This window comes from Cololabis saira, chromosome 21 (assembly GCF_033807715.1).
Source record: "Cololabis saira isolate AMF1-May2022 chromosome 21, fColSai1.1, whole genome shotgun sequence".
NCBI lineage: Eukaryota > Metazoa > Chordata > Actinopteri > Beloniformes > Belonidae > Cololabis > Cololabis saira.
In genome coordinates, this window is record NC_084607.1 from 31,404,573 (window position 1) to 31,432,328 (window position 27,756).

At 39.6% G+C, this 27,756-nt stretch overlaps 1 protein-coding gene across 1 annotated transcript; it reads left to right on the top strand.

Annotated features, from left to right (window-relative positions):
- Positions 1-3,781: 3,781 nt before the first annotated feature.
- On the top strand, positions 3,782-21,089 carry rab3db (RAB3D, member RAS oncogene family, b). Its single transcript, XM_061711091.1, has 5 exons — positions 3,782-4,011; positions 11,181-11,417; positions 18,258-18,376; positions 19,764-19,888; positions 20,779-21,089. Exons 2-5 carry the CDS (start codon positions 11,181-11,183, stop codon positions 20,964-20,966), a joined length of 669 nt encoding a protein of 222 aa, XP_061567075.1. The 5' UTR covers positions 3,782-4,011; the 3' UTR covers positions 20,967-21,089.
- The last annotated feature ends 6,667 nt before the right edge of the window (positions 21,090-27,756 follow it).

The following is a 27,756-nucleotide window of genomic DNA, read 5'->3' on the forward strand; positions in this document are numbered from 1 at the left end:
TGTACGTGTAATATTTCCTCAGATGTTCCATCCATACACACCAACAGGAGGTTTTCAGAGCACCGGTGTCATGAGAATGGGTTTTAAAAATCAAAATAAAACACTATCCTTCTAACCTTTACTGTTTCACACTCGTGAGCGGAATAAGACCCAACAGAGTGTGTCTGGATTCAGAACAGGCAGGGTTTAATGTAATTGCTGGTGACGTCAGATTTGGGGGGCAGCAGCCTTGAAGGCAGAGAGCAGTGGCCATCTGCAGGATCACTAATGGATCGTAATGACTCATTTCAATATGAAAAGCATTGACTGAAAGTAAATGGATCAGTTTTTGTTCTGTTGTTTTTTTTTTAATCCAAAAATGCAAATGAATGTTTTTTTTTTCCCTTATCTGTGATCATGGTTTAGGTTCCTCCTAGCGACTACAACCAGACACATGATGTAAAGATAAAGAATTGCCTTCAGACACACATTCTCCTTTATCTGTGTCTGAGTACCTCGTTTGGTCACATACTTTGCAAGAAATTAGATGAGGAAACACACTGTACCTCCTGGGGGACGTGTAAGGTCTGGAGTTCAGGCCGCTTGATGCAGCTCTACAAAACAAAGCTTGTTTAACCAGAGAACAAGTTCATCCACCCACCTGCTCGTAGCATGAAGGGAAGGTTTCAGGCCGTTTACATTTTAAATACGGCCCAGATCGTGACTAACTGCTGGCTGGAATAGCCTGGTGAAAATCCCAAACATGGACACCAGGACAGACATTAGGCCGTAAAGAAACACTACTGTTAATATTATTTAACTCCAAGTGACAGCCAAAACACAAGGAAGTGCATGAACAAAGGGAAGTGTCAGAGACTTTCAGCAGACAAGTTTCACCATTTCCTCCATCATTCCAGACACACACAAGGAAATGAATTGATATTTTCTTTGTGAGTAAGACTGGCTGCAGTAGTTGTTTCAGAAGAACGCCGGCTGCTTCTGGCTCGGGGAACGTTGTAGGAACCGTGGCAACGATGCAGAGCAGGCCTGCAGCAATCTCCTCCGTTAAATTAATTACCCCTCTCAATATTATTCAATCATTCCTCATGTGGAAATGTAGATGTAATAAGTGTATGTCAAAGTGATGGATCAGGCACCTCTGCTGCATGAAACACTGGATCCTGACAGAATAATCTATCAGAGACCTGCACTCCACAACTGCACTTTTGACGTCTAATGAAACTTTAAAACCTTATTTATTGGGATAATATTGTTAAACGGTAAATAATCTGGGCTCACGTAACACCTTTTTAATACAGACAAGGTTCTGCAACGTGCTTCTGGTTCATCCGTCCAAACAAACCCACTTAGAATAGAATAGAATAGAAGACTTTATTGATCTCCCAGAGGAGAAATTCAGTCGTGCAGCAGCAAAAAACACACACACGCTCACGGTTTATACAAAAAATGTTAAATAGAAATAATCAATAAATAGTTAAATAATAAAAAAGAGCAATATAAAAAGTAGAAAAGAGAGTATGTACAAGAGAAAAAAAAATAGTAAACACCAAAAAAACGGATAATATTTACAAAACATTTACAAATATTTCCAAAAATACGTGAGGTATTTAGCGGTTATTGCACTTACAAAGAGACAGGTTTATTGCACACGGGTGGCTACAGTTGCTGCTTAAACGGTGCTTCTCATCATACATTCACTCCAAGGACACTTCAGCGCGGGGCGGGGCCAGGGATCAATACGCTGACCTTTCAACTGGAAGGTCAACTCAGTTCAAATCCAGTGCATTTGTAAAGCATCAGTTTACATCACAGATAGAATATGTGTTAAATCGTGAGCTGCAGCCTCCATGGCGCGCTAAGCTGAGCAGCAGCTGCTATAACCACAGAGTGTGGATACGATCTGACAGTTATTGATTACTTTAGAAAGAGTACCGTTTGTTAAAAGACTCAAGATGAGTATCTGGGCCGACGAGACACCAGCTCTGGAAAATGATAGTCAATTTAAACCCTGTTTTAAGCTCAATACAGAATTAAGCATTTCAAAGAACTCCTGAGAATGAGAAGACTGGTTGACGTGACAGACGTGTCTCAGGTTTGCAAGGAACTTTCTCACCACATTCATCTGGTCTATGTTAGACAGAGGAGTATTGGTCACTGCAGGATGCCCTGATAGTCTTGAAACTTAATAATAGTTTGCACAGATTCAAGGCAACAAAGCACTCAATATAGCAGAACAGCCATGAACATAAGCAGGTCCTGCTGCATGTTTTTGGAGCTTTTGAAAACCGATGTGCCTAAAAGCTCCAGTTCTGTCTCGTCTCCCAGAAATATGTGGCTTGTAAACGTGCATTTTAGCAAATTCAAGTGTGGCTTTTGATGCTTTTCTTTTAAGTCCTCCTGGACTTTCTCCGATGAAAAAAAACAAACATTCAAATGCATTCAAGGGACAGCTTGGAAGTGCTCTTACCGCCTTTATCTTTAACAGCTTCTCCACTTTTATTTCTTTATCTCATCTGACGACAGTCTTGCAGAAGTTTACCCTTCTTTAAAAGTACCGGCACAAATATTGAAGAGTTGATTTGAAAACAGCACTGTGAAGCATTAGTTTATGGGCACACTGTTAGAAACAATATACATTGGAAATTTACTGTAAATTACTGTCAATTTGTACATTACTTTCACATGATACGCTGTAAATGTACAGGGCTTTACTGTAATGATGTACAGGAAAAGGCTTTAATCCCCAGTAATTAACTGTAATATCACAGTAATGGCTTTGTCATTGAAGCTGTAAAGTTACAGTATACAATTGCGCTTTTACAAGTCTTGTAATACCACAAATATGAAATTACAGTAAATTGATGTGAACTTGTTTCACAGTATATTGCTGTAATCCTTACTGGGAAAGTTCTGCAAATCTTATCCAATTATTTATTGTAAATTCACAGTAAAAAAAAATATATAATAGGAGTGCACCAATACATGTGTGAAGGCTATTTTAGAATATCCTTGTTCAATAAAGCATGAATCACATATTTTCTTGTTGGTGTGGGTTAACTTTATTGCACAATAACGACATTAACGTATAGTTACTTTTAATTTAGTCACTTTTTTTGGATCAACATGGTGTCAATGAGAACTAACAACTATGTGAGATAGTGAAATACAGGACTGTCTCAGAAAATTAGAATATTGTGATTTTCTGTAATGCATTTACAAAAACAAAAATGTCATACATTCTGGATTGATTACAAATCAACTGAAATATTGCAAGCCTTTTATTATTTTAATATTGCTGATCATGGCTTACAGCTTAAGAAAATTTAAATATCCTATCTCAAAAAATTTGAATATTCTGGGAATCTTAATTAACTGTAAGCCATAATCAGCAGTATGGAAATAATAAAAGGCTTGCAATATTTCAGTTGATTTGTATTGAATCCAGAATGTATGACATTTTTGTTTTTGTAATTGCATTACAGAAAATAAAGAACTTTATCACAATATTCTAATTTTCTGAGACAGTCCTGTATGCGGTTGGTACTTCTCTTTTCTTTTGCTCACCAGAGCGCGCATGGACAGCCCCCCTGCGCGCTCCCGCGGCCGCCTCTCCGCCGTCGCGCATCAGCAGCTCACCTTAAGCCTGATTTATGCTTCCGCGTTTCATGGACGGCGTAGCCTACTACAGCGTAGGGTACGCGGCGACGCGCACCCTACGCCAGAGGCTCTGCGTCGGTGTAACGCGGAACCATAAATCAGCCTTTCAGCAGAGGGGATCCCAGCGACGCACACGGCTCTCTCCTCTCACCGGGCTGCTCACTGCTGCAGCCGCAGACACCCGGACGGGAGGAACACGGGGGGAGGACGCTGTTTCTGGAGCAGGAAAAGACGCACCAAGAGCTCCGTGTGAACATTTATCAGCCGCTCCGCGCAGAAACCAGCCGTCCGGGCGGAAAAACACAGACTACAGTCGAGAGAACTAAGTTGGAGGTTTCTTTGCTGCTCTAAAAGGTACGTTTCTGAGTCCAGACTCCAGATGGTTGTTTCTTCTTTTTATCACACTTTTTTGTGTGTGTATGAAATGAAATCGAGTCTTAATTTCCAAACTGTGTTTGTGTCTCTGTCTTTTTTAATTAAAAGACAGATGTACTTGTAAATGTAAATGTACTTTATTTATATAGCCCTTCTAGGTGAGCCAAAGTGCTTTACAGAATAAAACATACAGAAATACAACATACAATCATAAGACAGAGCAAAAAATAAATAGAATAAAAGAAAAAGAGTAAAAGTGGGGATGTAACATCTGCCAAGTAATCAATAGTGGTCATTTCCCGTTTGTTGATCAATGCCGCATTCCATTTGTCCTCGGAAGTCGGAATTTCCCAGTTCCCAGTGGAATTTTCAACTGGAACGCCCCTCGAATTGGGATTTCCTACTGGGAAAGTGGGAGAAGCTTCACCATCCCCGAGTTACCATTCAAAGATGGCTGCCATTCCCAGTTCCCAGTTCCGATTTCCGAGGTAAATGGAACGCGGCACAAGTGTGCTGCTCCCAGATCAGGGACCAGTGTGCACCAGTGTAGCAGGTGTATAAGATATACATATGTATATAGATATACATTTATATATGTATATATACAACAGGCTCTGTGCTATAATGAGCTGTATTGCTTTTACAGGACGTAGAAGTCCCATCATCATCCTGCAGTCCAGTAAACGCAGCTTTAACACAGTCTGATGGGAGATGATCGATGAGATAGGGGCAGGTGCTGATCAGGGATTCCTTGTCGTTCTGTTCAGCCTGTTTAGTTTGTTTACTGTCTTTGATCGGGGTTCTGCAGTGTTCTCATAAAGCACGAGTTAGGGATGGGCGGTATGGACTAAAAAATGTATCACGATAATTTCTGGCATTTATCCCGATAACGATAAAAATGACGATAAAAAAAATACCAATTCAACCAATTCCATCTTTTTAACTATAAATCTATCACCCCATTCAGTCTCTGGACCCCCAAAACACTGCTCTAAAATATACTAAATACTACTAAACTACACCAATTAAATTGAATTAATAAAAACCAATTAAATGAGTTACACCTGTACTGCAAAACTGGAATGACTCAGATCCGCCATGTTTGTTACACAAAAACCTCATCAACCGGAATTTATCCTTCTTTCTTTCTTTCTTTCTTTCTTTCTTTCTTTCTTTCTTTCTTTCTTTCTTTCTTTCTTTCTTTCTTTCTTTCTTTCTTTCTTTCTTTCTTTCTTTCTTTCTTTCTTTCTTTCTTTCTTTCTTTCTTTCTTTCTTTCTTTCTTTCAGGCTCATATCTTCCTTCCTTCCTTCCTTCCTTCCTTCCTTCCTTCCTTCCTTCCTTCCTTCCTTCCTTCCTTCCTTCCTTCCTTCCTTCCTTCCTTCCTTCCTTCCTTCCTTCCTTCCTTCCTTCCTTCCTTCCTTCCTGTACGTTGTGCGTCGATTTAACGCAGAACCATAAATCAGCTTTACACAAAAACGTCATCAACAGGAATTTATCGTTTTTACCGCAAGATGACAAATTCTTACCGTGGGGAATTTTTTTGACGGTATATTGTGAACGGTAAAATATCACCCATTCCTAGCACGAGTTGATTTCAGCATCCAAAGGGAGCATGTTTTGACTGGGCTGCACTAATCTAAGCTGCTGTGGGTGTTGTCATCAGGGCTGCACAGGAAGGCAGACAGGTTTTAACTTTGTTTTTGAAAACACAATCATTTAGGAACATTTAAAAATGTCATAATTATGCTGGTACTCCCTTGCCTGCAGATATGCAGAGCTACAGTAAATGTAAGTGACATGTGGCCGTGTTTCACCTCTGGCTGAGCTGATGGGAGCTGAGTATGACCGTCTGGTTTTAGAGTGGGTGAATCGGTGGTATGTGATGAATGAACCCCGGGGACCCTCACATGGTGCAGGCCTCATGTGATTGGGGATTTCACATCCAACATCTTGAGGAATTAGAACAGCCAAAAAAAGTTGTGAAAGAGCGTTGTGTTTTTTTTACCTCTGTCAGTAAGCAGCAGTATTTCATCATCGACAGGCATGCAAGATACGACAGGTTGATTTGAGCATTAACTCTCAAGTGGAAACTCTGCATTTCCAGGAAAGAAGGTAGAAGAAATACATTAGAATATATTGCAACATTGATATTTAACATTAACTCAGACATGCCTTAATTATATTTGACCTGATATTTAACATTTAGCGTTTAAATGCTGAGTGAATGGGGATTTCAAGTCTTTCCTTCTTCTTAACCCTTTAACATCTTTATCCTTTAGCTACATTTCTGACAGTAATGTAAACGTTAACTTAAGCAGGCTATAAGTGTACAAGTGAGGAACATGGATCGTCCTTTCATGTACGGCGTAGTAATTATTGTGAGAGTAAGCATGTGTAGTAAATGCAGGAGACAGGCCTCAGTCCTTGCTCATTAATGAACCTCCTGTCCTTCTCTCCTTTGGCCATTGTAGTAGATACAGGAGAGAGCTCTGTGCTGCTCTGAAGACCCCCATCTGGCCGTTTAAACGCTTCAACTGACCACTAATGGCTCTTGCAAGCAGTTCAGTCCGACCCCGGTCTCCAGGGAGACGGGTTTCAGCAGATAGGGGCAGGGCGAAGCTGCACCGAGGTGATCAGCTCTGTGTGTGAAAGCAGACCAGGCCAGCTCTCCGCTCTGCTTTCACACATGAGGTGGTGCAGGGCTTCTCTTCCTCTCACTGTTTACGAGGCTGACGATTAAAGACTAATTGGCATCTAATATCATACAGTACATGAAATTAATGGCTGTAATGGCATAGCTTTAAAAACTTTTCTTTTAACCCTTGTGCTGTCTTCTGGTCAATGAAGGAGGAAGGAAAGAAGGAAGGAAGGAAGGAAGGAAGGAAGGAAGGAAGGAAGGAAGGAAGGAAGGAAGGAAGGAAGGAAGGAAGGAAGGAAGGAAGGAAGGAAGGAAGGAAGGAAGGAAGGAAGGAAGGAAGGAAGGAAGGAAGGAAGGAAGGAAGGAAGGAAGGAAAGGAGGGAGGGAGGGAGGGAGGGAGGAAGGAAGGAAGGAAGGAAGGAAGGAAGGAAGGAAGGAAGGAAGGAAGGAAGGAAGGAAGGAAGGAAGGAAAGAAGGAAGGAAGGGAGGAAAGAAGGAAGGAAGTGAAAAAAGAAGGAAGGAAGGGAAAAAAGAAGGAAGGAAGGAAGGAAGGAAGGAAGGAAGGAAGGAAGGAAGGAAGGAAGGAAGGAAGGAAGGAAGGAAGGAAGGAGGGAGGGAGGGAGGGAGGGAGGGAGGGAGGGAGGGAGGGAGGGAGGGAGGGAGGGAGGGAGGAAGGAAGGAAGGAAGGAAGGAAGGAAGGAAGGAAGGAAGGAAGGAAGGAAGGAAGGAAGGAAGGAAGGAAGGAAGGAAGGAAGGAAGGAAGGAAAGAAAGAAGGAAGGAAGGGAGGAAAGAAGGAAGGAAGTGAAAAAAGAAGGAAGGAAGGAAGGGAAAAAAGAAGGAAGGAAGGAAGGAAGGAAGGAAAGGAGGGAGGGAGGGAGGAAGGAAGGAAGGAAGGAAGGAAGGAAGGAAGGAAGGAAAGAAGGAAGGGAGGAAAGAAGGAAGGAAGTGAAAAAAGAAGGAAGGAAGGAAGGAAGGAAGGAAGGAAGGAAGGAAGGAAGGAAGGAAGGAAGGAAGGAAGGAAGGAAGGAAGGAAGGGAGGGAGGGAGGGAGGGGGGAGGGAGGGAGGGAGGGAGGGAGGGAGGGAGGAGGAAGGAAGGAAGGAAGGAAGGAAGGAAGGAAGGGAGGAAAGAAGGAAGGAAGTGAAAAAGAAGGAAGGAAGGAAGGAAGGAAGGAAGGAAGGAAGGAAGGAAAGAAGGGAGGAAAGAAAGAAGGGAAAAAAGAAGGAAGGAAGGAGAAACAAAGGAAAGAATGTACGAGGGGAGAAAAGAAGGAAGGAAGGGAGAAAAGAGGAAGGGAGAAGGAAGGACAGAGCAGGAGGAAAGAGAATTAGGTCATTTGACCCAAAGACAGTACAAGGGTTAAACTCTCCACTACTAATATATCATCTTTGCATGTATGGATGTTTGCAGTCTGGCAGTTGTCTTCTTTGTATCTTTGTGCATTATTTCACTTCCTAAAAGTGTCACGTGCAGCATTGCCAGGTAACACAGGTGAACCCTCGGTAGATGCACGCACTTAAACTCAGATCCAGCTTTTCAGCACCTGGGGTGCAGCGGTGCTCCTTCACAGTCACGTCTCTAACATTATATCAACTATCGTTCAGGACTGCCAGCACTACCGCATTTCTGTCCATCCGTCTGAAATGTTTTGTTCACCTGCATCATCATCATCTCCTCCAGAGAGAGGATGGAGTCCAGAACTTGCTCCCCAGCCATGTCTCAGGAAAACACGATACTGTCACTGACTACGTTTACATGCAGTCAAAATTCGGGTTATTGCTAATATTCTAGTTACTGAAACATTCTGAATATTCCGTTTACATGCGTGAGCAAACAGGGTTATCCCTGTATACATGGTAATTAATCATTTGGGATATCTGGATCAAACCAGCGATGCACGGAGAACGTCCTGACGCAATTCCCGTCATTTCTGCTTCTTCTTCCTGTATCTAAATTCAAAACAAATGCAGCTTCGCGCAACTTTTCGCTCACCTTTTTGTAAATCTTCTATCCCGGTACTTTCTACCATCTACAAATGCAGAAATGTTCATATCCTTCATTACATTTATGAAGTGATTAGTCTCCTCCTGGTCTTGCATTTCTCCGTGTTTATAAGAACTTCCTGGACTCAAAAGACCAGGATTCCTTGTGAACAGAGCATGGGCAGAAAACAAATTCCTGTTCCGTTTGATGGGGATATCCCGTTTGGCGTTTACATGACCCAATATTCAGGTTTTAAAAGGAGTAACCCTTTTTTAAAAACCAGAATATGAGCAAATTCTGGTTATTCAAAGGGGTTATTGGTATTTACATGGCCGTGCAAAACCGGGTTATTGCTAATATTCAGGTTTTAAAAGGGTTATTGACTGCATATAAACGCAGTCTGTTTCCTACTACTACTTCCATACTGTTTCCTATCATTGCTATAAGCTCGTCCATCCCACCTCCCGGGGATCTCACGCTCCTCATGATGACTGAGGGAGAACAGGTCAAAGCCTCTATTTTACTCCTCATTTCCCCCTACTCCACCTCCTAGACCTCTCCTCTTCATCCTCTCCAACCGGCTGCCTCCACTTGTAAACTGGTGCTCAACTCAACCAGTCCCTCCCGGTACTTTCACCACAAATTTAACCTGCAGTTCAATTCTCTTGCTCAGCAACAAAAATAAAAAGCTTCTTCAAAGTGAAGATTTTCGGCATTTCTCTATTTTTAAACAGATTTTTTTTATTCATCTGTTATGGTGCACCACGTTGCATCTATGCAATTTCTGTATAGTGCACTGGGATTTGTGATTGTTTTTAATTTTGAAGAGTTTTTTTAAGGAATGCAATGACATTATGGGAACAACCTCCCCTTTGGTTGGGTGACACGCTACCTGGATACGTCGCCTTCCCAAGACGGTTTGCGTGGGCATTGACCACGCCCCTTTGCCCTCCACAGAAAATCAAATGGATCCATGCAATGTATCAATTTGTTGCGTTTAGTGGACACGGGTCACACTGTGGCTGTTGCCGACCCAAGCTACAGCTACAGCAACTGTAATATTTATTTATTTATTTAAAGGTTTAGTTATCAGGGACAATGCACATTAATAATACATTTAAACAAATGTAAAATATGCCAGAATTAGCCAAAAAGGCTATTTTACATCTGCTGTCCCTGGACTGGTGTAAAATAGTCAACCTAAAAGAAAAATTATTAAGATATAATCAATAAAACATTTCCAAATAAGAAGGCTACATCAGAATAAAGATTAAAAGGTAAAAGACTAAGCTAAAATACATACACACTAGGGCTGGGCGATATATCGAGATTTTAATATCGATATATTTTCAAGCGCGATATGGTACGAGACAATATCGTTTATATCGATTTTTTTTTTTTTTTTTTAAGATTTTTTTTTAATGATTGTGATATAGCTTATTTTGTGACAAATTGACTTGTTTTATTTGAGATTTGCATAAATGTTTTGTTATTTGCACAACTGTCAACCTCAGTGGAAAAGTCTGCCTGTTACTGTCTACATTGTATTAATTGCACAGTGTATTTTAATTTAATTGTTATGCAGGAAAGGAATATTTCTTTTATTTTATTCAAGAAGCATTTTTATTCTATATATGCAGGCAGTTTATTTTTATTTAATTTGTTTTATACATTTTGATATTGTGCAGACCTCTGTTAATAAAGGAACCTGTGTGACATTTGGCACGAGGCTTTGTATTAAAACTGACTGTTTTTTAAGGGTTTGCCTCAGAAAAAAATGAAGATAACAGAGATGCTATGCTATAATGCTTTGGGGGAAACCCCAATTATGGCACAGAAAAAATATCGATATATATCGACTATTGCCATTCAGCTAGAAAATATCGAGATATAACTTTGGTCCATATCGCCCCAGCCCTAATACACACACAGGTTAACATAAGCTCGACAACAGACAATTGCTACAAACGAGAACAGAAACAACATGAAGCAGCAACAGTAACATCAACATTAATAACACAAGACACAGTAACACTAACAGGTCAAAAACAAACAAGACAAAAGCACTAAACACAGAATAAACAGCCATGCACAAAAAGCAACAGTGTAACTAAACAAACTAATAGGCAACATGACAGGCAGGGCAGCAAGCAGGAAAATTAAGCACTAAAATGTAATGTTGAAGCCTTGGCCACTAATTATCCACTTTTTTAGATAAAATTTAAAAGAATAATTGGATTGGTTTCTAATCTCAGTTGGTATGAAGTTCCACTCACGAGCAGCCATGATTGAAAAAGCAGACTGGCTAAAAGCACTTTTCCTAAACTGGACCACACAATCTCCTCTAGCTGCTGGATGTTGATGCCACCTTTATAAACTGGTTCAGTACAGGAGGAGCAAGTCCATTTATCTGCTGCAATTGTAAATGTTAGTTCCACCAGATGCTTTTGGTAGAAGATGTTCTCATAAATGCTTCATGTCATCCTAATGTTTAAGATGGATTACCCCTCTCCTGTCTCTCTCTAGATGGCATCTAATGACTCGCGGCTGCAGCAGCAGCCCTCGCAGAAGGATGCGGCCGACCAGAATTTCGACTACATGTTCAAGCTGCTGATCATTGGAAACAGCAGCGTCGGGAAAACCTCCTTTCTCTTCCGCTACGCCGACGACTCTTTCACCTCGGCCTTCGTCAGCACCGTGGGCATTGACTTTAAGGTTAAGACTGTCTTCCGCAATGACAAGAGGATCAAGTTGCAGATCTGGGTGAGTGGATTTGAGGTGTTTTTCTGCTTCTGACCTGTGGTATTGTACTGGCTCATCACCGAATTATACATCCACTGCAGACTATGTATGAATTCACATTGATTGAAACAAGAAAGTGATAACATGATATGTCCGTTGACATCAGGACAGTTTTACTGTCTGTGTTGAGAAGACTTGACTGAAACCCTTGGCAGGTGGCGTTTGCTCCTGTGGTTTTGGCCATTGTGCAGGCTTATCTTGTGCATCGTCTAAGTGCAGAAAGCATGACTTCCTCGTGTTTTCAAGAAAGATTCTCACATTCGTACTTCCTCCTTTCACCGGGCATCTTCCAAACATTACCAGAAAAGCTTGAATGAGATGGATCCATGTCGTTGAGAAGGTGTGGTGCAGGTTCCTGCTCTCCGGGGCTTCACAAGGTGGAGAAACAGAAGTCTTTCGGGACCAGCCAAGTTCCATAAAGTTAATTTTTTCCACCTTAGAGGAACTTACTGAGTGCTCGGTGCATTTCCCTTCACATACTGGACTTCAGCTTAGAGATTCCAGTCACAAGCATGTTCACTGGGACAACAGCTGAGGTAAAGCCTCCAGTTATTAGTTATTGGTTCAACCCATCGTGCACATAGTAAAAAGTTTAGAGCAGGAGTATTCAACTAGATTCGGCCGGGGGCCACATCTGCAAAAGGACTGTATGGAGAGGGCCGCACAATTTGAAAATGTGGGGGTTTTCAAAATGTATTTTGCACCCAAAGACGAAGACTTATGTAAATATAATACATTTGTATTATACATTTGAATATATCTAGTTTACATATGAATTATGTATTAATTGTCTCCAGATTTAGTAATTGTGAATGTTAAATATAATATTCAGATAAAGAAATATTATTTTTAATGCACTGAATTTAACACTGCTCCCTCACTCCAGCTGTTATTAACTGTTCGGTTTTTTCCCCACTTATTCCACCAAACACCGATAGTGTTTTTTTTTGCTATTTTCGGCCGAACATTCGGTGCATCACTATTATAAAAAAATACCAATAAAAAAAAATAAATAAAATTTCAACAAACACCCCCTTTTTTGAAATATGACCAGGGGCCACATAAAAGCTCCTGGCAGGCCGCATGTGGCCCGCGGGTCACCAATTGAATATCCCTGGTTTAGAGTAAGCACAAGGAATTACACGTTTGCACCTTTTTCTGAGCAGCTGTAAAATTTCTGCTTCGCTGAAACGAATAAACGAAATAAACTTCCACTTCTTAGTGTGGAAGTGTTGCTCCCACGTTCAAGCAGCTGAATAAGTGCATCCTCTACTTCTATTGTATGAAAGTAGCTTTTATTCTCATGATATTCTAAGCTATTGGAGTTATAATGAGTACAATGAGGGAACTTACTTTAAGAATGTAAAATACATGTACCAGTCCTTCTGAAATGGCAGATACAGGCGTTTAAAGCTGTGCGTCCTCATCTTGTGTGTACTTAATGTCCCTCTAGTCTTTAATTAAGTTTCCACTCATTTCCTGTTGGCATAAAACAATAAGTCGGGCAGCACTTGTTATGCTCAGCCACCATGCAGTGGTGGTACAAACAATCAACATAAATCCTATTACCAGTCCTGAACTAAACCCTGAACACGAGGATCTCTCAAACTACTGTTTACATTGTTTCTTTGTTTCTTTGCTTCTTTGTTTATTAAAAAAAACTATTACAATGAATGCAGCATGATATTTATAAAGCGGATTACGCACTACACTTTCCAGACCACCTTTCCCCTCCGCATCCGTCTCTGTCAACCCTCCTGTGAGAGGCTGCTCAAACAGATGATTCATCTGAGCCAACAGTGAGTGAGCCACCGAACCAAACACAAACAGGGACCGAAATGAATCATCGGCAGCGGCGGAGCCCACGCCAAAGCACACACGCCGTCGCCGACCTGACCCAACACGTGGCTCGTAAATGGCGTGCATGTTAGTGGTGTGTGGCGTCAGAGATCAGAGCTGAACAGGAGTTAGAACCAGTACGGCATCTTCTTTTAAAAAGCCGGCCACCTTGTGTGTGTGTGTGTGTGTGTGTGCCTGGCACAACCCGATGACAAAGAAACCTGGTATTTCCTACGCTCAGGAAGCAGAGGAAGTTCCCTATCAGCATCTCCCGGAGACACAATGAAGATATATTGGCGTGCCAGTGGCAGTGTGTTTAGAGGGTGTGGGAGCAGCAGGCATGTCGGAGTAGCAGGAGTCCTCACATGCTGGTAACCTGGCCAAACCTCAGGCTGCCTTTAAAAATGGCTTCTTAAACCTTAAGGTTTCCTGAAAAGCAGAAAACATTGATCGCCTCGGGTCAAAATAGGTTAATAATTAAGTCAGTAACAGAGCTGGGTAGAGTAGCCAAAAATTGTACTCAAGTAAAAGTACTGTTACTTCAGAATAATATGACTCAAGTAGAAGTAAAAAGTAGTCATCCAAATAATGACTTGAGTAAAAGTAAAAAAGTACTTGGTGAAAAAACTACTCAAGTACTGAGTAAGTGTTGAGTAACGTCTGATTTATTTTTTTAACACAACCATTCAAACAGACAAAAGTACAAAATAATCATCTTCAGGCAAATTAAATCAATAAAATAATAAAATTAATTAAAATTAATAAAAAATAGCTTAAATTAAAATAATCTTAAAGTAAATTCAAGTACTTTAATAAATAATAAAATAAATAAAATAACAGAATAAAAAAATAAATTAAGCACAAGTAGCACAAAATTTCAAGCCTTTGTACTTTTCTTTTTTAACCAGGCAGAACTAGAACAAGCCCATGAACTCATAGAAACTCTGTGTGTGTTTGAGTCTGTGTAAATGTGACAAAACATGCAAAAACAAACATTTTTCCCAAAGAATCACTCAGTGATGTCATGAGATTGACGCGTATGCGGATAAAAGGGATAAAAGAAAAGTAACAGCTCAACGTAGCCTAATGTAGCGGAGTAAGAGGAACAGTTTCTCCTTCACAAATCTACTCAAGTAAAAGTAAAAAGTATAGTGATTCAAAACTACTCCTAAAAGGACAAAATTTCCCAAAACTTACTCAAGTAAATGTAACGGAGTAAATGTAACTCGTTACTACCCACCTCTGGTCAGTAATAATTATAACCCCCTTTGAGACTTGTTGAATGTTAAAATGTGTCCGCTGCCATCTGTGAGAGACATCACCGGTACTGTGAAAGCAGGAGTTTAGTGGATGAGGCAGCTGCTATTGTTGTGTGTATCATGGAAACAGGCTCTGATAAGGAGCCACATGGCCCTCGCTCACTGGATCTGCAGAGCCCGAGCATATGCCCAGTGTGTCCACAGTGTGTCCACAGATTGTTTACATCCTTTCCTCTTTGTCCACAGCAACACACGTCAGATCGCTCAGCAAACACACACACCTTTTGTACACTCAACGTGAGCACATCCACACGTTATGTACGTCAGCGTATCCGTGCAGGAGGATCTGATATCTTACTTGTGTGTCGTCACCAGTACTCCAGTTGTAAAAAGAAATCAGGGGGGATGGTGGATTTTATTATATGGGGACAGATCATTTGTGCTGATTACAAATAATATAGTATATTACAAATAATAGCGCTGACCAAAACACCTGCAGAAATACTGCAGGAATGACATAGCAGCAGTTAAATGCAGCCTTCTGTAAGCTTTAAATATCCACTGGGCTTACATCAAATACATCAAAACACAGTAAAAAACACTTTTCTGAACTTATCAATATGACTCTGTCCTTCACAGGATAAGTTAAATGGATCACTGCAAAAACTCAAAATCTTAAGAATATTTGTCTTATTTCTAGTTAAAATGTCTAATTTTAGAAAAAACAATCTCATTACACTTAAAACAAGAATCATCACTGGAAAAAACAACAATTTTCACCAGTTTCAAGTAGATTTTCACTTGAAATAAGTAGAAAAATCTGCCAGTGGAACAAGATTGTTTTGCTTGTAATAAGAAGATAAATCTTGTCCCACTGGCAGATTTTTCTACTTATTTCAAGTGAAAATTTACTTGAAACAGGTGAAAATTGTCAAATAAGTTATTTTTCTGGTGTTATTTTTCTGGTGATGATTCTAAATGTTGAAATAGCAGTAAAACCACATTCATTGATGAAATGACATAAGGGATGGAAAGGAGGGATGGCAGTTTTACAGGGGGGGATGATTTGGACCATTTTTATTTCAGGGGTGGATGCCATCCCCCCCTCATCCCCCCTCATCCCCCCTCAACTCCAGCACTGGTCGTCACACGTTCACACATCGGGTATTGTTGGTATTGTTCGTAGTCACACCAGAGAACTGGCCATTTGTTTAGTTAGCTCCTTATCCAGCAAAACGTATGATAATATCTCAGTGGATCAGACTGGAATATAAGAGTTTGGGCTTTACCTAAATAAAAAAGTAAATGGTTAAACTAATGAAACCTGCCCCTAAAACATCAAAAAACAAGCCAAAGTTTTTTTCTGCTGTCTCCGTTGAGAAGACTGATGCAAGAGACGTTAATGCAAAGACTTATTACGGTTTGTTGCAGCTTTGGCTGTAATGGAAGATTCATAACACTTTCTGGCCTCAGGTTACCCGGACAATCCAGTCCTCCTCCTCTTCAAAACCAGGAAAACACCAGACAAACACTGAAGCGTGCACGTAGGGCACTGATGCAAGAGAAGGACTTAGGTTACTTAGTAACTGTGAGTTACTCCACCAACTCAGTCCATCTTATTGATCTTATTACGTCCAGGTTACTGAGCCCTTCTCTGGAACATTTCCCTCAGCCTCCGTTTGCCAAGGAGTTTCCAGTAAACAGATGGCTCAGTGTGGCTGAAGGCTGTCCGTGCACGGCGGCCACACCTTCTCTGACTGACTAGTATCTCTGCATCAGCTGCGGATGTCCACTTATTGATTCAAGCCAGTATTCCTGGTTTCCTGAGAAGTGCTTGCGGTCAAATGACCTTTTCTGGTCTGTAATGTGTCGTAGGAGAGTGACACTTTGAGAGAACAGCTGCACGGAAGCTTCAGCAAACATAATCACAGCTTCACTTGTATTTCCCAGCACACAGGAGCTAATGTTCCTTCTTAGATAACTATGAATATATACAGGTTTAGATGGATATCTATAGGGACAGATTTTAAACCTGATAACTGGTGTCAATGACACGTATATGACAGATTTGTGAATACAGAACAAACTTTTATTTTTTTCAAAAAGGAAACAATGAATAAAATACAGTAATCTAGACCAGTGTCTCCCAACCTGGGGTCCGGGCCCCCCCTGGGGGGGCGCCAGAGATTTCTGGGGGGGGGCTTTGAAATGATGCAGTTGTAAAAATTATATTTGCGAATGAGTCATTCATAAGACATTGTTAGGAATAATTTATGAATGTCTTGAATATTTTTTGTGTTTTTTATACACTGGTGACAAACACAGGAAATGGTTTTATTCCTTATTATTATATCATTACTCAACATTTAATCTACTCCAACAGGTTGTTAAAGGAAAAATGTAAAACAATGTTGGTCTCATATTAAAAGAGACATTTTTCAGAAATATTTTTATGTCCTTTTATGTCCTTTTGTGCGTATTTTATACATTGGTGACATTGGAGAAAATGTCATATGTATACAGAGTAAACCAAAGAGAAATGTATCAAAAAAACATAATTAATGTTCGTTTTTTCAATTAAAGACTATTTTGCTGCTAGTACGTGCGGGTCGGGGGCCTGGCTGGTCTTAGACACAAGTAGGGGGGGCTCCAAGGAAAAAAGGTTGGAAACCACTGATCTAGACATCTGTATGATCCCACCTAAAATAACTGTCCACCTCTGATGCTGACAGATGTTTCTGAACTAAAGTGTGAAATGAAACAATGGTTTATTCTAATTCTTAGGTGTTTGCTCCACCTGAGCTAAATAATTGGTAAGTTAAAGCTGACATGTCAGACGACTATTGGTGCTGCGGGCCACGGTTAAACTTTGCTCGACACTGCCCCTTTGTGGTGAAAATACTGAACAACAACGTGTATTAGACCAGTAAGGCTGCATGTTTTAGAATCAGAATCAGAAAGAAGTTTATTGCCAAGTAGTTTTTTAACACACACAAGGAATTTGTTGTGGTGATTGGTGCAATACAAAATAACAAATAATATTAAGTGAGATATAAACAGTTTGCATTCTCATTTTAATGTTTATTTCGTGATTGCTGTTATTTGTGTGTTATTTGTGGACGTGTGCTACTGCCTTCCTTGGCCAAGTCAACCTTGTGAAAGAGGTCTTGATCTCAATTGGTCTTTTTATCTGGTTAAATAAAGGTGAAATAAAAAAAATATATATATAAAGTAAAAAGGAAAATCATGTACAACATGTTGGTTTTAAAGTGCCAGAGTAATCAGTCTGTACGGAAGTGACCCAGGATGTGCATAAGGTCAGGATTGGAGTCTTTACGTTAATGCAACGTAAAGTGGGGTGGGGGGACAGTCTGTGGTAGTCGGGGGAGAGGGGGGACCGGGGGTCCGGGGCCTTGTTGACGAGCCAGCTGCAGTCGGAAAGAAACTGTTTTATGGCGTGAAGTTTCCCTGCTCAAAGACAGCTGAATGCACCCCTCTCATCACCAGGGTCGACTCAAGTCTGTCAATGGCCCACTGATGTCCTGCAGGTGTGTTAGAGCAGGGTAACACCTGAGACTAGCGCCCCGAGGAACAGCGTTGTAGTAGACCACAAGAAAGTAGTGAAGCATATTATCAAATAAACGTCCATTGTTTCTGAATGTGTTTTGTTTCTGAATGTGTTTTTATGTGTGTGTAATTGCAGGATACAGCAGGTCAAGAACGCTACCGCACAATCACTACAGCGTACTACCGAGGAGCCATGGGCTTCCTGCTCATGTATGACATCACAAACCAGGAATCCTTCAACGCCGTGCAGGACTGGTGAGTGGCATTCAGATTTATATTGCATCAAATCACAGCAAACGTCATGTCAAGGATTTGCTCAGATGATCAAACCTGTCAGAGTTCATGTATTTGGTCACATGCGTCATTTGCTTGATTGTTTGAAAGCATAAAAAAGCCACTCAGTGTGACTGGAGAACCAAGTAATACAAATTTTTACTCAAAGGTGCTACTTAAAACATCTGGGTCTGGATACATGTTTGGTTTTGCATTTTACTTATTTAACTAGGCATGGAAATCGAGAACTGGTTCTTGTTCAGAACCAGTTTTCAGTGTTTCAATTCCTTGGAATCGTTTGCAAATTTTGTAAACAATACCCTTTGCAATTCCAGTGGACATGAATGACGTGATCATGCATGTTGCGTAGGTTACGCACACAACCAGCAGTCAATATTAAACATGACACCCAAGCGATAAAAACGCTCGAAAGTCTGGTACATTTCAGTAAAAAATACCACAACAAGGAAACTTTCAATACTTGACAAGTGAATATTTCGTCAAAAGGAGGAAATACTACCAACATGTAAAAACACACAGTTAACGTCAATAATTCTCAACCCAGCAGCAACAACGTCAGCATGTCCTTAGCTAAGAATACTGCAGGTAACTAATTAACTAACGAACACGGCCTTTCATATTAGTGCCGTTTGCCCCATTGTTGTCCTTTTTTCGGCAAATGAGAATCGTTAAGGGAACAGATAAAGAACCGAATCGTTCAGCAGAATCGAAAATGGAATCGTAAACTTATCAATTCCCATCCATATATATAACATGTGCCAAGTTTGAGATTGTTTGCAAATTGTTATTTCACAGGTAAACATGCAAACTGAGTTATTATTTGTTTCCTGGTGTCCTGCAGTTTGTGGTTGGGAGTTTATTCTACCTGTGGGTGATGTTTGTCTGTGAAAAGTCAGTGCTCCGGTCCTGATTGCTGAAACGGTTCAGCGCTCGGTTTCCTCTACGTTACAGCGTCCTTTAAGAGTTGTGACTAGAAGTTGAAACTTTGCAAAGTGATTAAGGCTTTACCGTCCAAATCTTCTGGAACCTGTTACAAACCTGGAGAACTGCATGAATGGAAGTTTATTAGAAATGTATTTATTAGACGTTTATTAGAAATGAATCAGCAAAAAATAATCAAATATCTTGGATTAAAACTATCTGCAAAGACACTTAATTCAAAGTAAATGAATTAACCGCTCCATTTTAGTTTATTCAAACTTTTCTGATTTATACTTGCATGTGTCTTTTTAAATTTATTTGAGGGAAATATTTCAAATATTTTTCTTCACGAAATCAAAATCCTGAAATAACAGATATTTGTATTATTATCAGTATTATTATTTTTCTCCTTTTTTGGACAAACCAGGGCAACACAAATCAAAACGTACTCGTGGGACAACGCTCAGGTGATCCTGATCGGTAACAAGTGTGACCTGGAGGACGACCGGCTTATTCCAACGGAGGATGGTCAACGTCTGGCGGAGGAGCTCGGTAAAATAAATAAAAGAATAATAAATATAATAATAAAATAAATACATCTCCCTTAGAGTATTACATCCAGTACTGGAGTTGAGGGGGGATGAGGGGGGATGGCATCCCCCCCGAAATAAAAACGGTCAAAATCATCCCTCCTGTAAAACTGCCATCCCCCCTTTCCATCCCTTATGTCATTTCATCAATGAATGTGGTTTTACTGCTATTTCAACATTTAGAGTCATCACCAGAAAAATAACACCAGAAAAATAACTTATTTGACAATTTTCACCTGTTTCAAGTAGATTTTCACTTGAAATAAGTAGAAAAATCTGAAGAAGAAGATTTATCTTCTCATTACAAGCAAAAAAATCTTGTTCCACTGGCAGATTTTTATACTTATTTTAAGTGAAAATCTACTTGAAACAGGTGAAAATTGTTGTTTGTTCCAGTGATGAGTCTTGTTTTAACTGTAATGAGATTTTTTTACTAAAATGAGACATTTTAACTAGAAATAAGACAAATATTCTTGTTAAGATTTTGAGTTTTTGCAGTGATCCATTTTACTTATCCTGTGAAGGACAGAGTCATATTGATAAGTTCAGAAAACTGTTTTAATTGTAGTGTTTTGATGTATTTGATGTAAGCCCAGTGGATATTTAAAGCTTACAGAAGGCTGCATTTAACTGCTGCTATGTCATTCCTGCAGTATTTCTGCAGGTGTTTTGGTCAGTGCTATTATTTGTAATATATTATATTATTTGTAATCAGCACAAATTATCTGTCCCCATATGATAAAATCCACCATCCCCCCTGATTTTTATTTACAACTCGAGTACTGATTACATCCCTTTAACGTGTGAGTTCACTGCACTGAGATCCTGTTTTCTGCCGCTGCCTCCACCCAGGTTTCCAGTTCTTCGAGGCCAGCGCTAAGGACAACATCAACGTGAAGCAGGTGTTTGAGTGCCTGGTGGACGTCATCTGTGACAAGATGAACGAGAGCATGGAGGGAGATTCCAACATCATCACCAACCACCGGAACCAGGGGCCCGGAGACTCGCCTGCAGAGAGCCAGGGGGGCTGCTCCTGCTGAGCCCTGCACTACGGTGGCCCAGACCCGCCATCGCTGAAAATAAAAGTAACACTGCAAACAGAAACAAACGCCGCTGCAAATAAAAGAAACCCTTAGCAAATAAAAGAAACGCTGCAAACAAAAAGAAACGCCGCTGCAAATAAAAGAAACGCTGAAAATATAAAGAAACCCCGCTGCAAATAAAATAAAAAAATTACGCAAATAAAAAAGTCACAACGGAAGTGAATTACCGGGGACTATTTTTGCCGATGCACCGGTGTTGCACATTAAAAACTACACGTAGCGACGTTGAACACTAACTTTTTCACTTATTTTCTCGTTCATTGTTCTTGTTATTCCTCGCTCTTCTTATTTCTTCCTTTTTTACTTACGTCCTCCTCGTCTTCTCCTTCTCCTCTCACGTAAAAAACAGCGATGCATCAGCAAAAATAGTCCCTGGTAATTCACTTCCGTTGTGGCTTTTTTATTTGCATGTTTTTTTTTTTTTATTTGCAGCGGCGTTTCTTCATATTTGCAGCGTTTCTTTTATTTGCAGCAACGTTTGTTTTTATTTACAGCGTTTATTTTATTTGCAAAGCGTTTCATTTATTTGCAGCAGCATTTCTTTTTATTTGCAGCGTTTCTTTAATTTTCAGCAATGGCGGGTCTCAGCCACTGTACTACGGTGGCCGAGACCCGCCATTGCTGAAAATAAAAGTAACGCTGCAAACAGAAACAAACGCTGCTGCAAATAAAAGAAACGCTGCAAATATAAAGAAACCCCGCTGCAATAAAATAAAAAAACGACGCATATAAAAAAGTCACAATGGAAGTGAATTACCGGGGACTATTTTTGCCGATGCACCGGTGTTGCACATTAAAAATTACACGTAGCGACGTTGAACACTAACTTTTTCACTTTTTTTCTCGTTCGTTGTTCTTGTTGTCCCTCGCTCTTCTTATTTCTTCCTTTTCACTTACGTCCTCTTCGTCTTCTTCTTCTCCTCTCACGTAAAAAACACTGATGCATCAGCAAAAATAGTCCCCGGTAATTAACTTCCGTTGTGGTTTTTTTATTTGCGTGTTTTTTTTTTTATTTGCAGCTTCTTTATATTTGGAGCGTTTCTTTTATTTGCAGCAGCGTTTGTTTTTATTTACAGCGTTTATTTTATTTGCAAAGCGTTTCTTTTATTTGCAGCAGCGTTTCTTTTTATTTGCAGCGTTTCTTTAATTTTCAGCAATGGCGGGTCTCGGCCCCCGTACTGCACCGCCTGGACCTGCCAACAAACACGCCGACGTGCAGATACTCGTGAAGAACTGTTGGTTCTCTGCGCCTCGGCCTCGCAGGAGGCCTCTTCTCTTCTTCTACGCTCTGCATTGTCTCCAGCGCTGCACAGAAACCGATCAGTTATAATGATCTGCATGAGACTTCTTCACCCCCTTGGGCCCCTGCCCTCCCGCAGACAGGTCTACGGTTTCCTCCTGTTTTTTTAAACTTTTCCTTACCCACCTCCACCATAACAACTGATATTTACAGGATATTCAATATTTATTTTATTTTTTAGGAATAGAAACAAGTTATTGGTTCGATATTTTAAGAAGAAAAAGAGGTGGCTGTACTCCGTAACCGTACTCGGTTAGAAACTTTTAATGCAACTTCACATACAGGACTGTCTCAGAAAATTAGAATATTGTGATAAAGTTCTTTATTTTCTGTAATGCAATTAAAAAAACAAAAATGTCATACATTCTGGATTCATTACAAATCAACTGAAATATTGCAAGCCTTTTATTATTTTAATATTGCTGATTATGGCTTACAGTTTAAGATTAAGATTCCCAGAATATTTTAATTTTTTTAGATAGGATATTTGAGTTTTCTTAAGCTGTAAGCCATGATCAGCAATATTAAAATAATAAAAGGCTTGCAATATTTCAGTTGATTTGTAATGAATCCAGAATGTTTTTTGTTTTTGTAATTGCATTACAGAAAATCACAATATTCTAATTTTCTGAGACAGTCCTGTAGATGGACCCTCGCTATTGTGGACTAGATGTTCGTCAATTAGCAACTGTTTTATATTCAAAACAATGAAAGCTGTCCTGCAGTGTGGAGACCTGGCTCTGGAGCAGCTGCAGATGGCGGTTGCAGTGTTGCACTTGTCTATCCATATCTGATTTGCCCTGTCCTACTAGCCGAAGGAGGGGAGCTCATATCAGGATCATGTAAAACTATGTCAGTAACTGTTTTCAGACTTTTCCAGTCCTGGTTTTAACAATGTGTCAATTTAAGTGTTGGTATGTGGGTTCATGTAGAGTTAAGATCTCCTTCTGAAAGCTTGAAACCTACAATGTAAACTTGTTTGGGTCTGTTCTTATCTAAATTAGGAAGTATAATGATCAAAACATTAATGATTATCCCCTTAAAAATTTCCTTGAGCTGTGTTTTCAGCTGAAAGCCCGCGTTGCCTCGTGAACGTCGAGCCCCGGCCTCGGCCGAGGGGAAGGTCCGTTTGGGAGAACTCGGTCACACCAACTGCCTGTTGTCCTTTTTCTTTAACACATCCTCTCTCTTCTACACGCAGAGTTCTGCAGCACTGTACCAGTCATAATAACTGTTATTTACTAAACGATCATGTTTCACTTGTTTTTGTCATAATTATTGCTCTGTATATGTGTAGCCCAGTGTGTGTGTGTGTGTGTGTGTGTGTGTGTGTGTGTGTGTGTGTGTGTGTGTGTGTGTGTGTGTGTGTGTGTACTCAGAAAGGGAAGAACACTGATCTGAGACAGTCGGCTGGTGCCGAGTGTGACTTTATTCCCCATTACTGCAGAGGTGTCAAGTAACAAAGTACAAATACTTCGTTACCTTACTTAAGTAGAAATTTTGGTTATCTATACTTAACTGGAGTAATTATTTTTCAGACGACTTTTTACTTTTACTCCTTACATTTTCACGCAATTATCTGTACTTTTTACTCCTTACATTTTAAAAACAGCCTCGTTACTCTATTTCATTTCGGCCTTTAAAAAAAACTATCCAGTTAAATTGCTCCATCCGGATAGAGTGAATTTGGTTGTGGTTGTTTCAGATGTTCTTGTCCAGTTTTGTTCTTACATCCGTTCCCTCAGATTCCTGCAACTAAACTTGGATGTTCATTCCAATAAAAATTAGGATAAATGATAACACGCCTCTGAAGTTTGACTTTTTGCACCATTACAATACTTATAGTCAACTAGTCATCATATCTGCTGCTCTCTGAAACACATGTTAATGCTCAATAGTACACATATATGTTTCTTTAATATATTTGCATTATACTAAGATGCATTCATTTTCAATGGCTTTTTTCCCCCTTACATTACTTTTACTTTTATACTTTAGGTAGTTTTGAAACCAGTACTTTTATACTTTTACTTGAGTAAAAAACTTGAGTTGATACTTCAACTTCTACAGGAGTATTTTTAAACTCTATCTATACTTCTACCTGAGTAATGAATGTGAATACTGAAGACACCTCTGCATTACTGCAATATTTGTCTTTGAAGGATTGTTCTTTCATCCCACTTACTTGCTATAGGTTAATTGTACATTCAACAGGATTTTTTCCCCTTTTTATTACATTTTTATATCTCTCTGTGAATCTCGGCTTTCTGAGAGGTGTTTCCTGATAAAAAAAAGACAAATTGCATCATATGTCCTTTTCCTTTTTTGTCACATGATTAATAACCGGCGCTGTCCGAGTGCTGGCGAGTAACTGTCAGTATAAACCCTAGCTGCTGTACAATCAAGGTAATGGGATGCTGCTGAGCTGAAGCCCTGCAGAAACGTGTGTGGTGTACAGGACTGTCTAATTAGAATATTGTGATAAAGTTCTTTATTTTCTGTAATGCAATTAAAAAAAACAAAGATGTCATACATTCTGGATTCATTACAAATCAACTGAAATATTGCAAGCCTTTTATTATTTTAATATTGCTGATTATGGTTTACAGTTTAAGATTAAGATTCCCAGAATATTCTAATTTTTTGAGATAGGATATTTGAGTTTTCTTAAGCTGTAAGCCATGATCAGCAATATTGAAATAATAAAAGGCTTGCAATATTTCAGTTGATTTGTAATGAATCCAGAATGTATGACATTTTTGTTTTTGTAATTGCATTACAGAAAATCACAATATATTTTAATTTTCTGAGACAGTCCTGTATATTGTATTTACGGATGTCTCAGCTGATGTGATCATGTCATCTCTACCTTTGTGAGCTTTTAATGTAAGGATCTAAGGTCATGTGGACGATCACTGGCCCCGAACACTACTTTTATTACATCACCTGTACAGTTTTGCAATGTATTAAACCAGATTTCTGAGGCATCGGAGTGCAGATTTTGTCTGACTGTCGCTAGAGGAGTGAAAAGCTTGAATGTACTAAATGTGGCTTATTGACTTTTGAATCTCTGTAAAGTATGATGTTGAAAACTAATGACTGATGCTATCGTAGAAACTCATTTGTATCAGGGATCTCCTCTCTTTGTTATGCTTATATCTTTACTTGTATGAGGCCCATAACGTTATTTGATTGTAATGTTGTTATTGATCAGATCAATCCCTCCTTTCCTATTAGGTTGTGACTGTGTTTGATGAAAGCATTGTTTTGAAAAAGGAATCTTAAATAAGGGCACATGGAATATGTTAAAGTGTCTGGAAAAAATAAAGGCTATATTAATTAAAAGGGAGTGCATCATTACCAGTCAATATCCTTGCATAAATCCGGCTCACTGTAGCAATGGCAGTACAGGACTGTCCAAGAAAATTTGAATATTGTGATTTTCTGTAATGCAATTACAAAAACAAAAATGTCATACATTCTGGATTCATTACAAATCAACTGAAATATTGCAAGCCTTTTATTATTTTAATATTGCTGATCATGGCTTACAGCTTAAGAAAACTCAAATATCTTATCTCAAAAAAATAAAATATTCTGGGAATCTTAATCTTAAAACTGTAAGCCATAATCAACAATATTAAAATAATAAAAGGCTTGCAATATTTCAGTTGATTTGTAATGAATCCAGAATGTATGACATTTTTGTTTTTTTTTAATTGCATTACAGAAAATAAAGAACTTTATCACAATATTCTAATTTTCTGAGACAGTCCTGTATTTATAGCGTAATTTATGGCCGAACATCCTCACCCTAACCTCAAACATCAGGCCAGGGTTTCCGCATTTTATCTGCAGAAACAGAGAAACCACTTGAATACAGGTTTCCTCTTCTTCCTGCCACCATACCTGCAGATACAACTACTTTTTCCGTGCAAGGATCTCCTTCACGACTCAGTTCGCCAGCCATCACAAGAAAAACCCCTCAACCGTTTCACATTTAGCAGGATGTCTTCAAGTGCACGAAAGCTTTTCTTCAGATCAATAGGCCTTTCACTCAAACTGATGCAAAGACGCGCTGGATTGCATTTAAACTAACGGGGGTGGGACAATATATACGCCCCCCCCGGGGGTTCTTATCAGGAGTGAAGAAACATAGTTGCCTGCAGCTCTGATAAAGCTGCTGAAACGATGGGGACAGGCGGGTGTGGTGGAGAGATTAGAAACCGTTTAGGTCTGTTTAGGTCTGCTGGCACACGGGGGAGCGCTGTGGTTTCTGTTGCAGGTTCCAGGGATGAGACAGTTTCATCCACATGGTGGTATCTATCTATCTATCTATCTATCTATCTATCTATCTATCTATCTATCTATCTATCTATCTATCTATCTATCTATCTATCTATCTATCTATCTATCTATCTATCTATCTATCTATCTATCTATCTATCTATCTATCTATCTATCTATCTATCTATCTATCTATCTATCTATCTATCTATCTATCTATCTATCTATATCTATGGTGTTGCCAACTCCCTGAAAAATAAATAAGGGACATCTCAACCCGATTGCCTTTCCTGGCGTGGTGAATTTTTTTAGTCCCTTTTTTTGTGAGTGAAACGATTTTTTAACTTTTTGACTCGAACCTGAATTGAATTAGATTCATATTTTTATGCACATGAACACATGGAAAACAAATTATTATCCCGCAATTCACTTTAATACAAAATAACAAAATGAACTGAATAAAATAAGTATCTTTCTTAAACAGAAACCTGTCCTTGTAACCAAAAATTTTATAAATTCATATAAAACAATAGAAAACAAGCAGAACATCCATTCTGTAATAGTGCACCTTTTTAGTGCAATAACAAAAGTGCAAACAAAAAGTCTGTAGAAAACTGGTCAATATATTTGTGCCTCAAAGGCCATGACTGTAGCTACAGTTGGAGTAAAACAGAAAAAACTAACTTATGAACTCAACAGCTCAAAGCCATTTTTCATTGGCATTTTGTGACTATTTTTTGACTCTCACTGTAATACGGGACAAAGTGCGTCCCTTTTCAGCTCAATACGGTACGTACTTTAGTTTATAAATACGGGACGATTCCGTTTTTCAAGGGACGGCTGGCAAATATATCTATAAAGATGAATCCATCCATCCATCTTTACGCATGCGTTTTTACGCAATTCCTTTCCGGCGCGTCAAAGAAATAGTAAACATCAATGAGCGCCCGATTCCCGCCCCTCACTCACTACTCAGAGCGTAAAAAGTTCAGTTTTTGCCCCACCTCTCTCCTCCACTGGCTGCTGAAAGTAAATATCTCCGCTTTGCCCCTTATCTCTGTCCCGCAGGCGCGTAAGTGCGTTGCTCCGGCCGCGGTATCTCCAGCATCTCCCCCTCTGGCCGCGGAGCCGCGGAGCCGC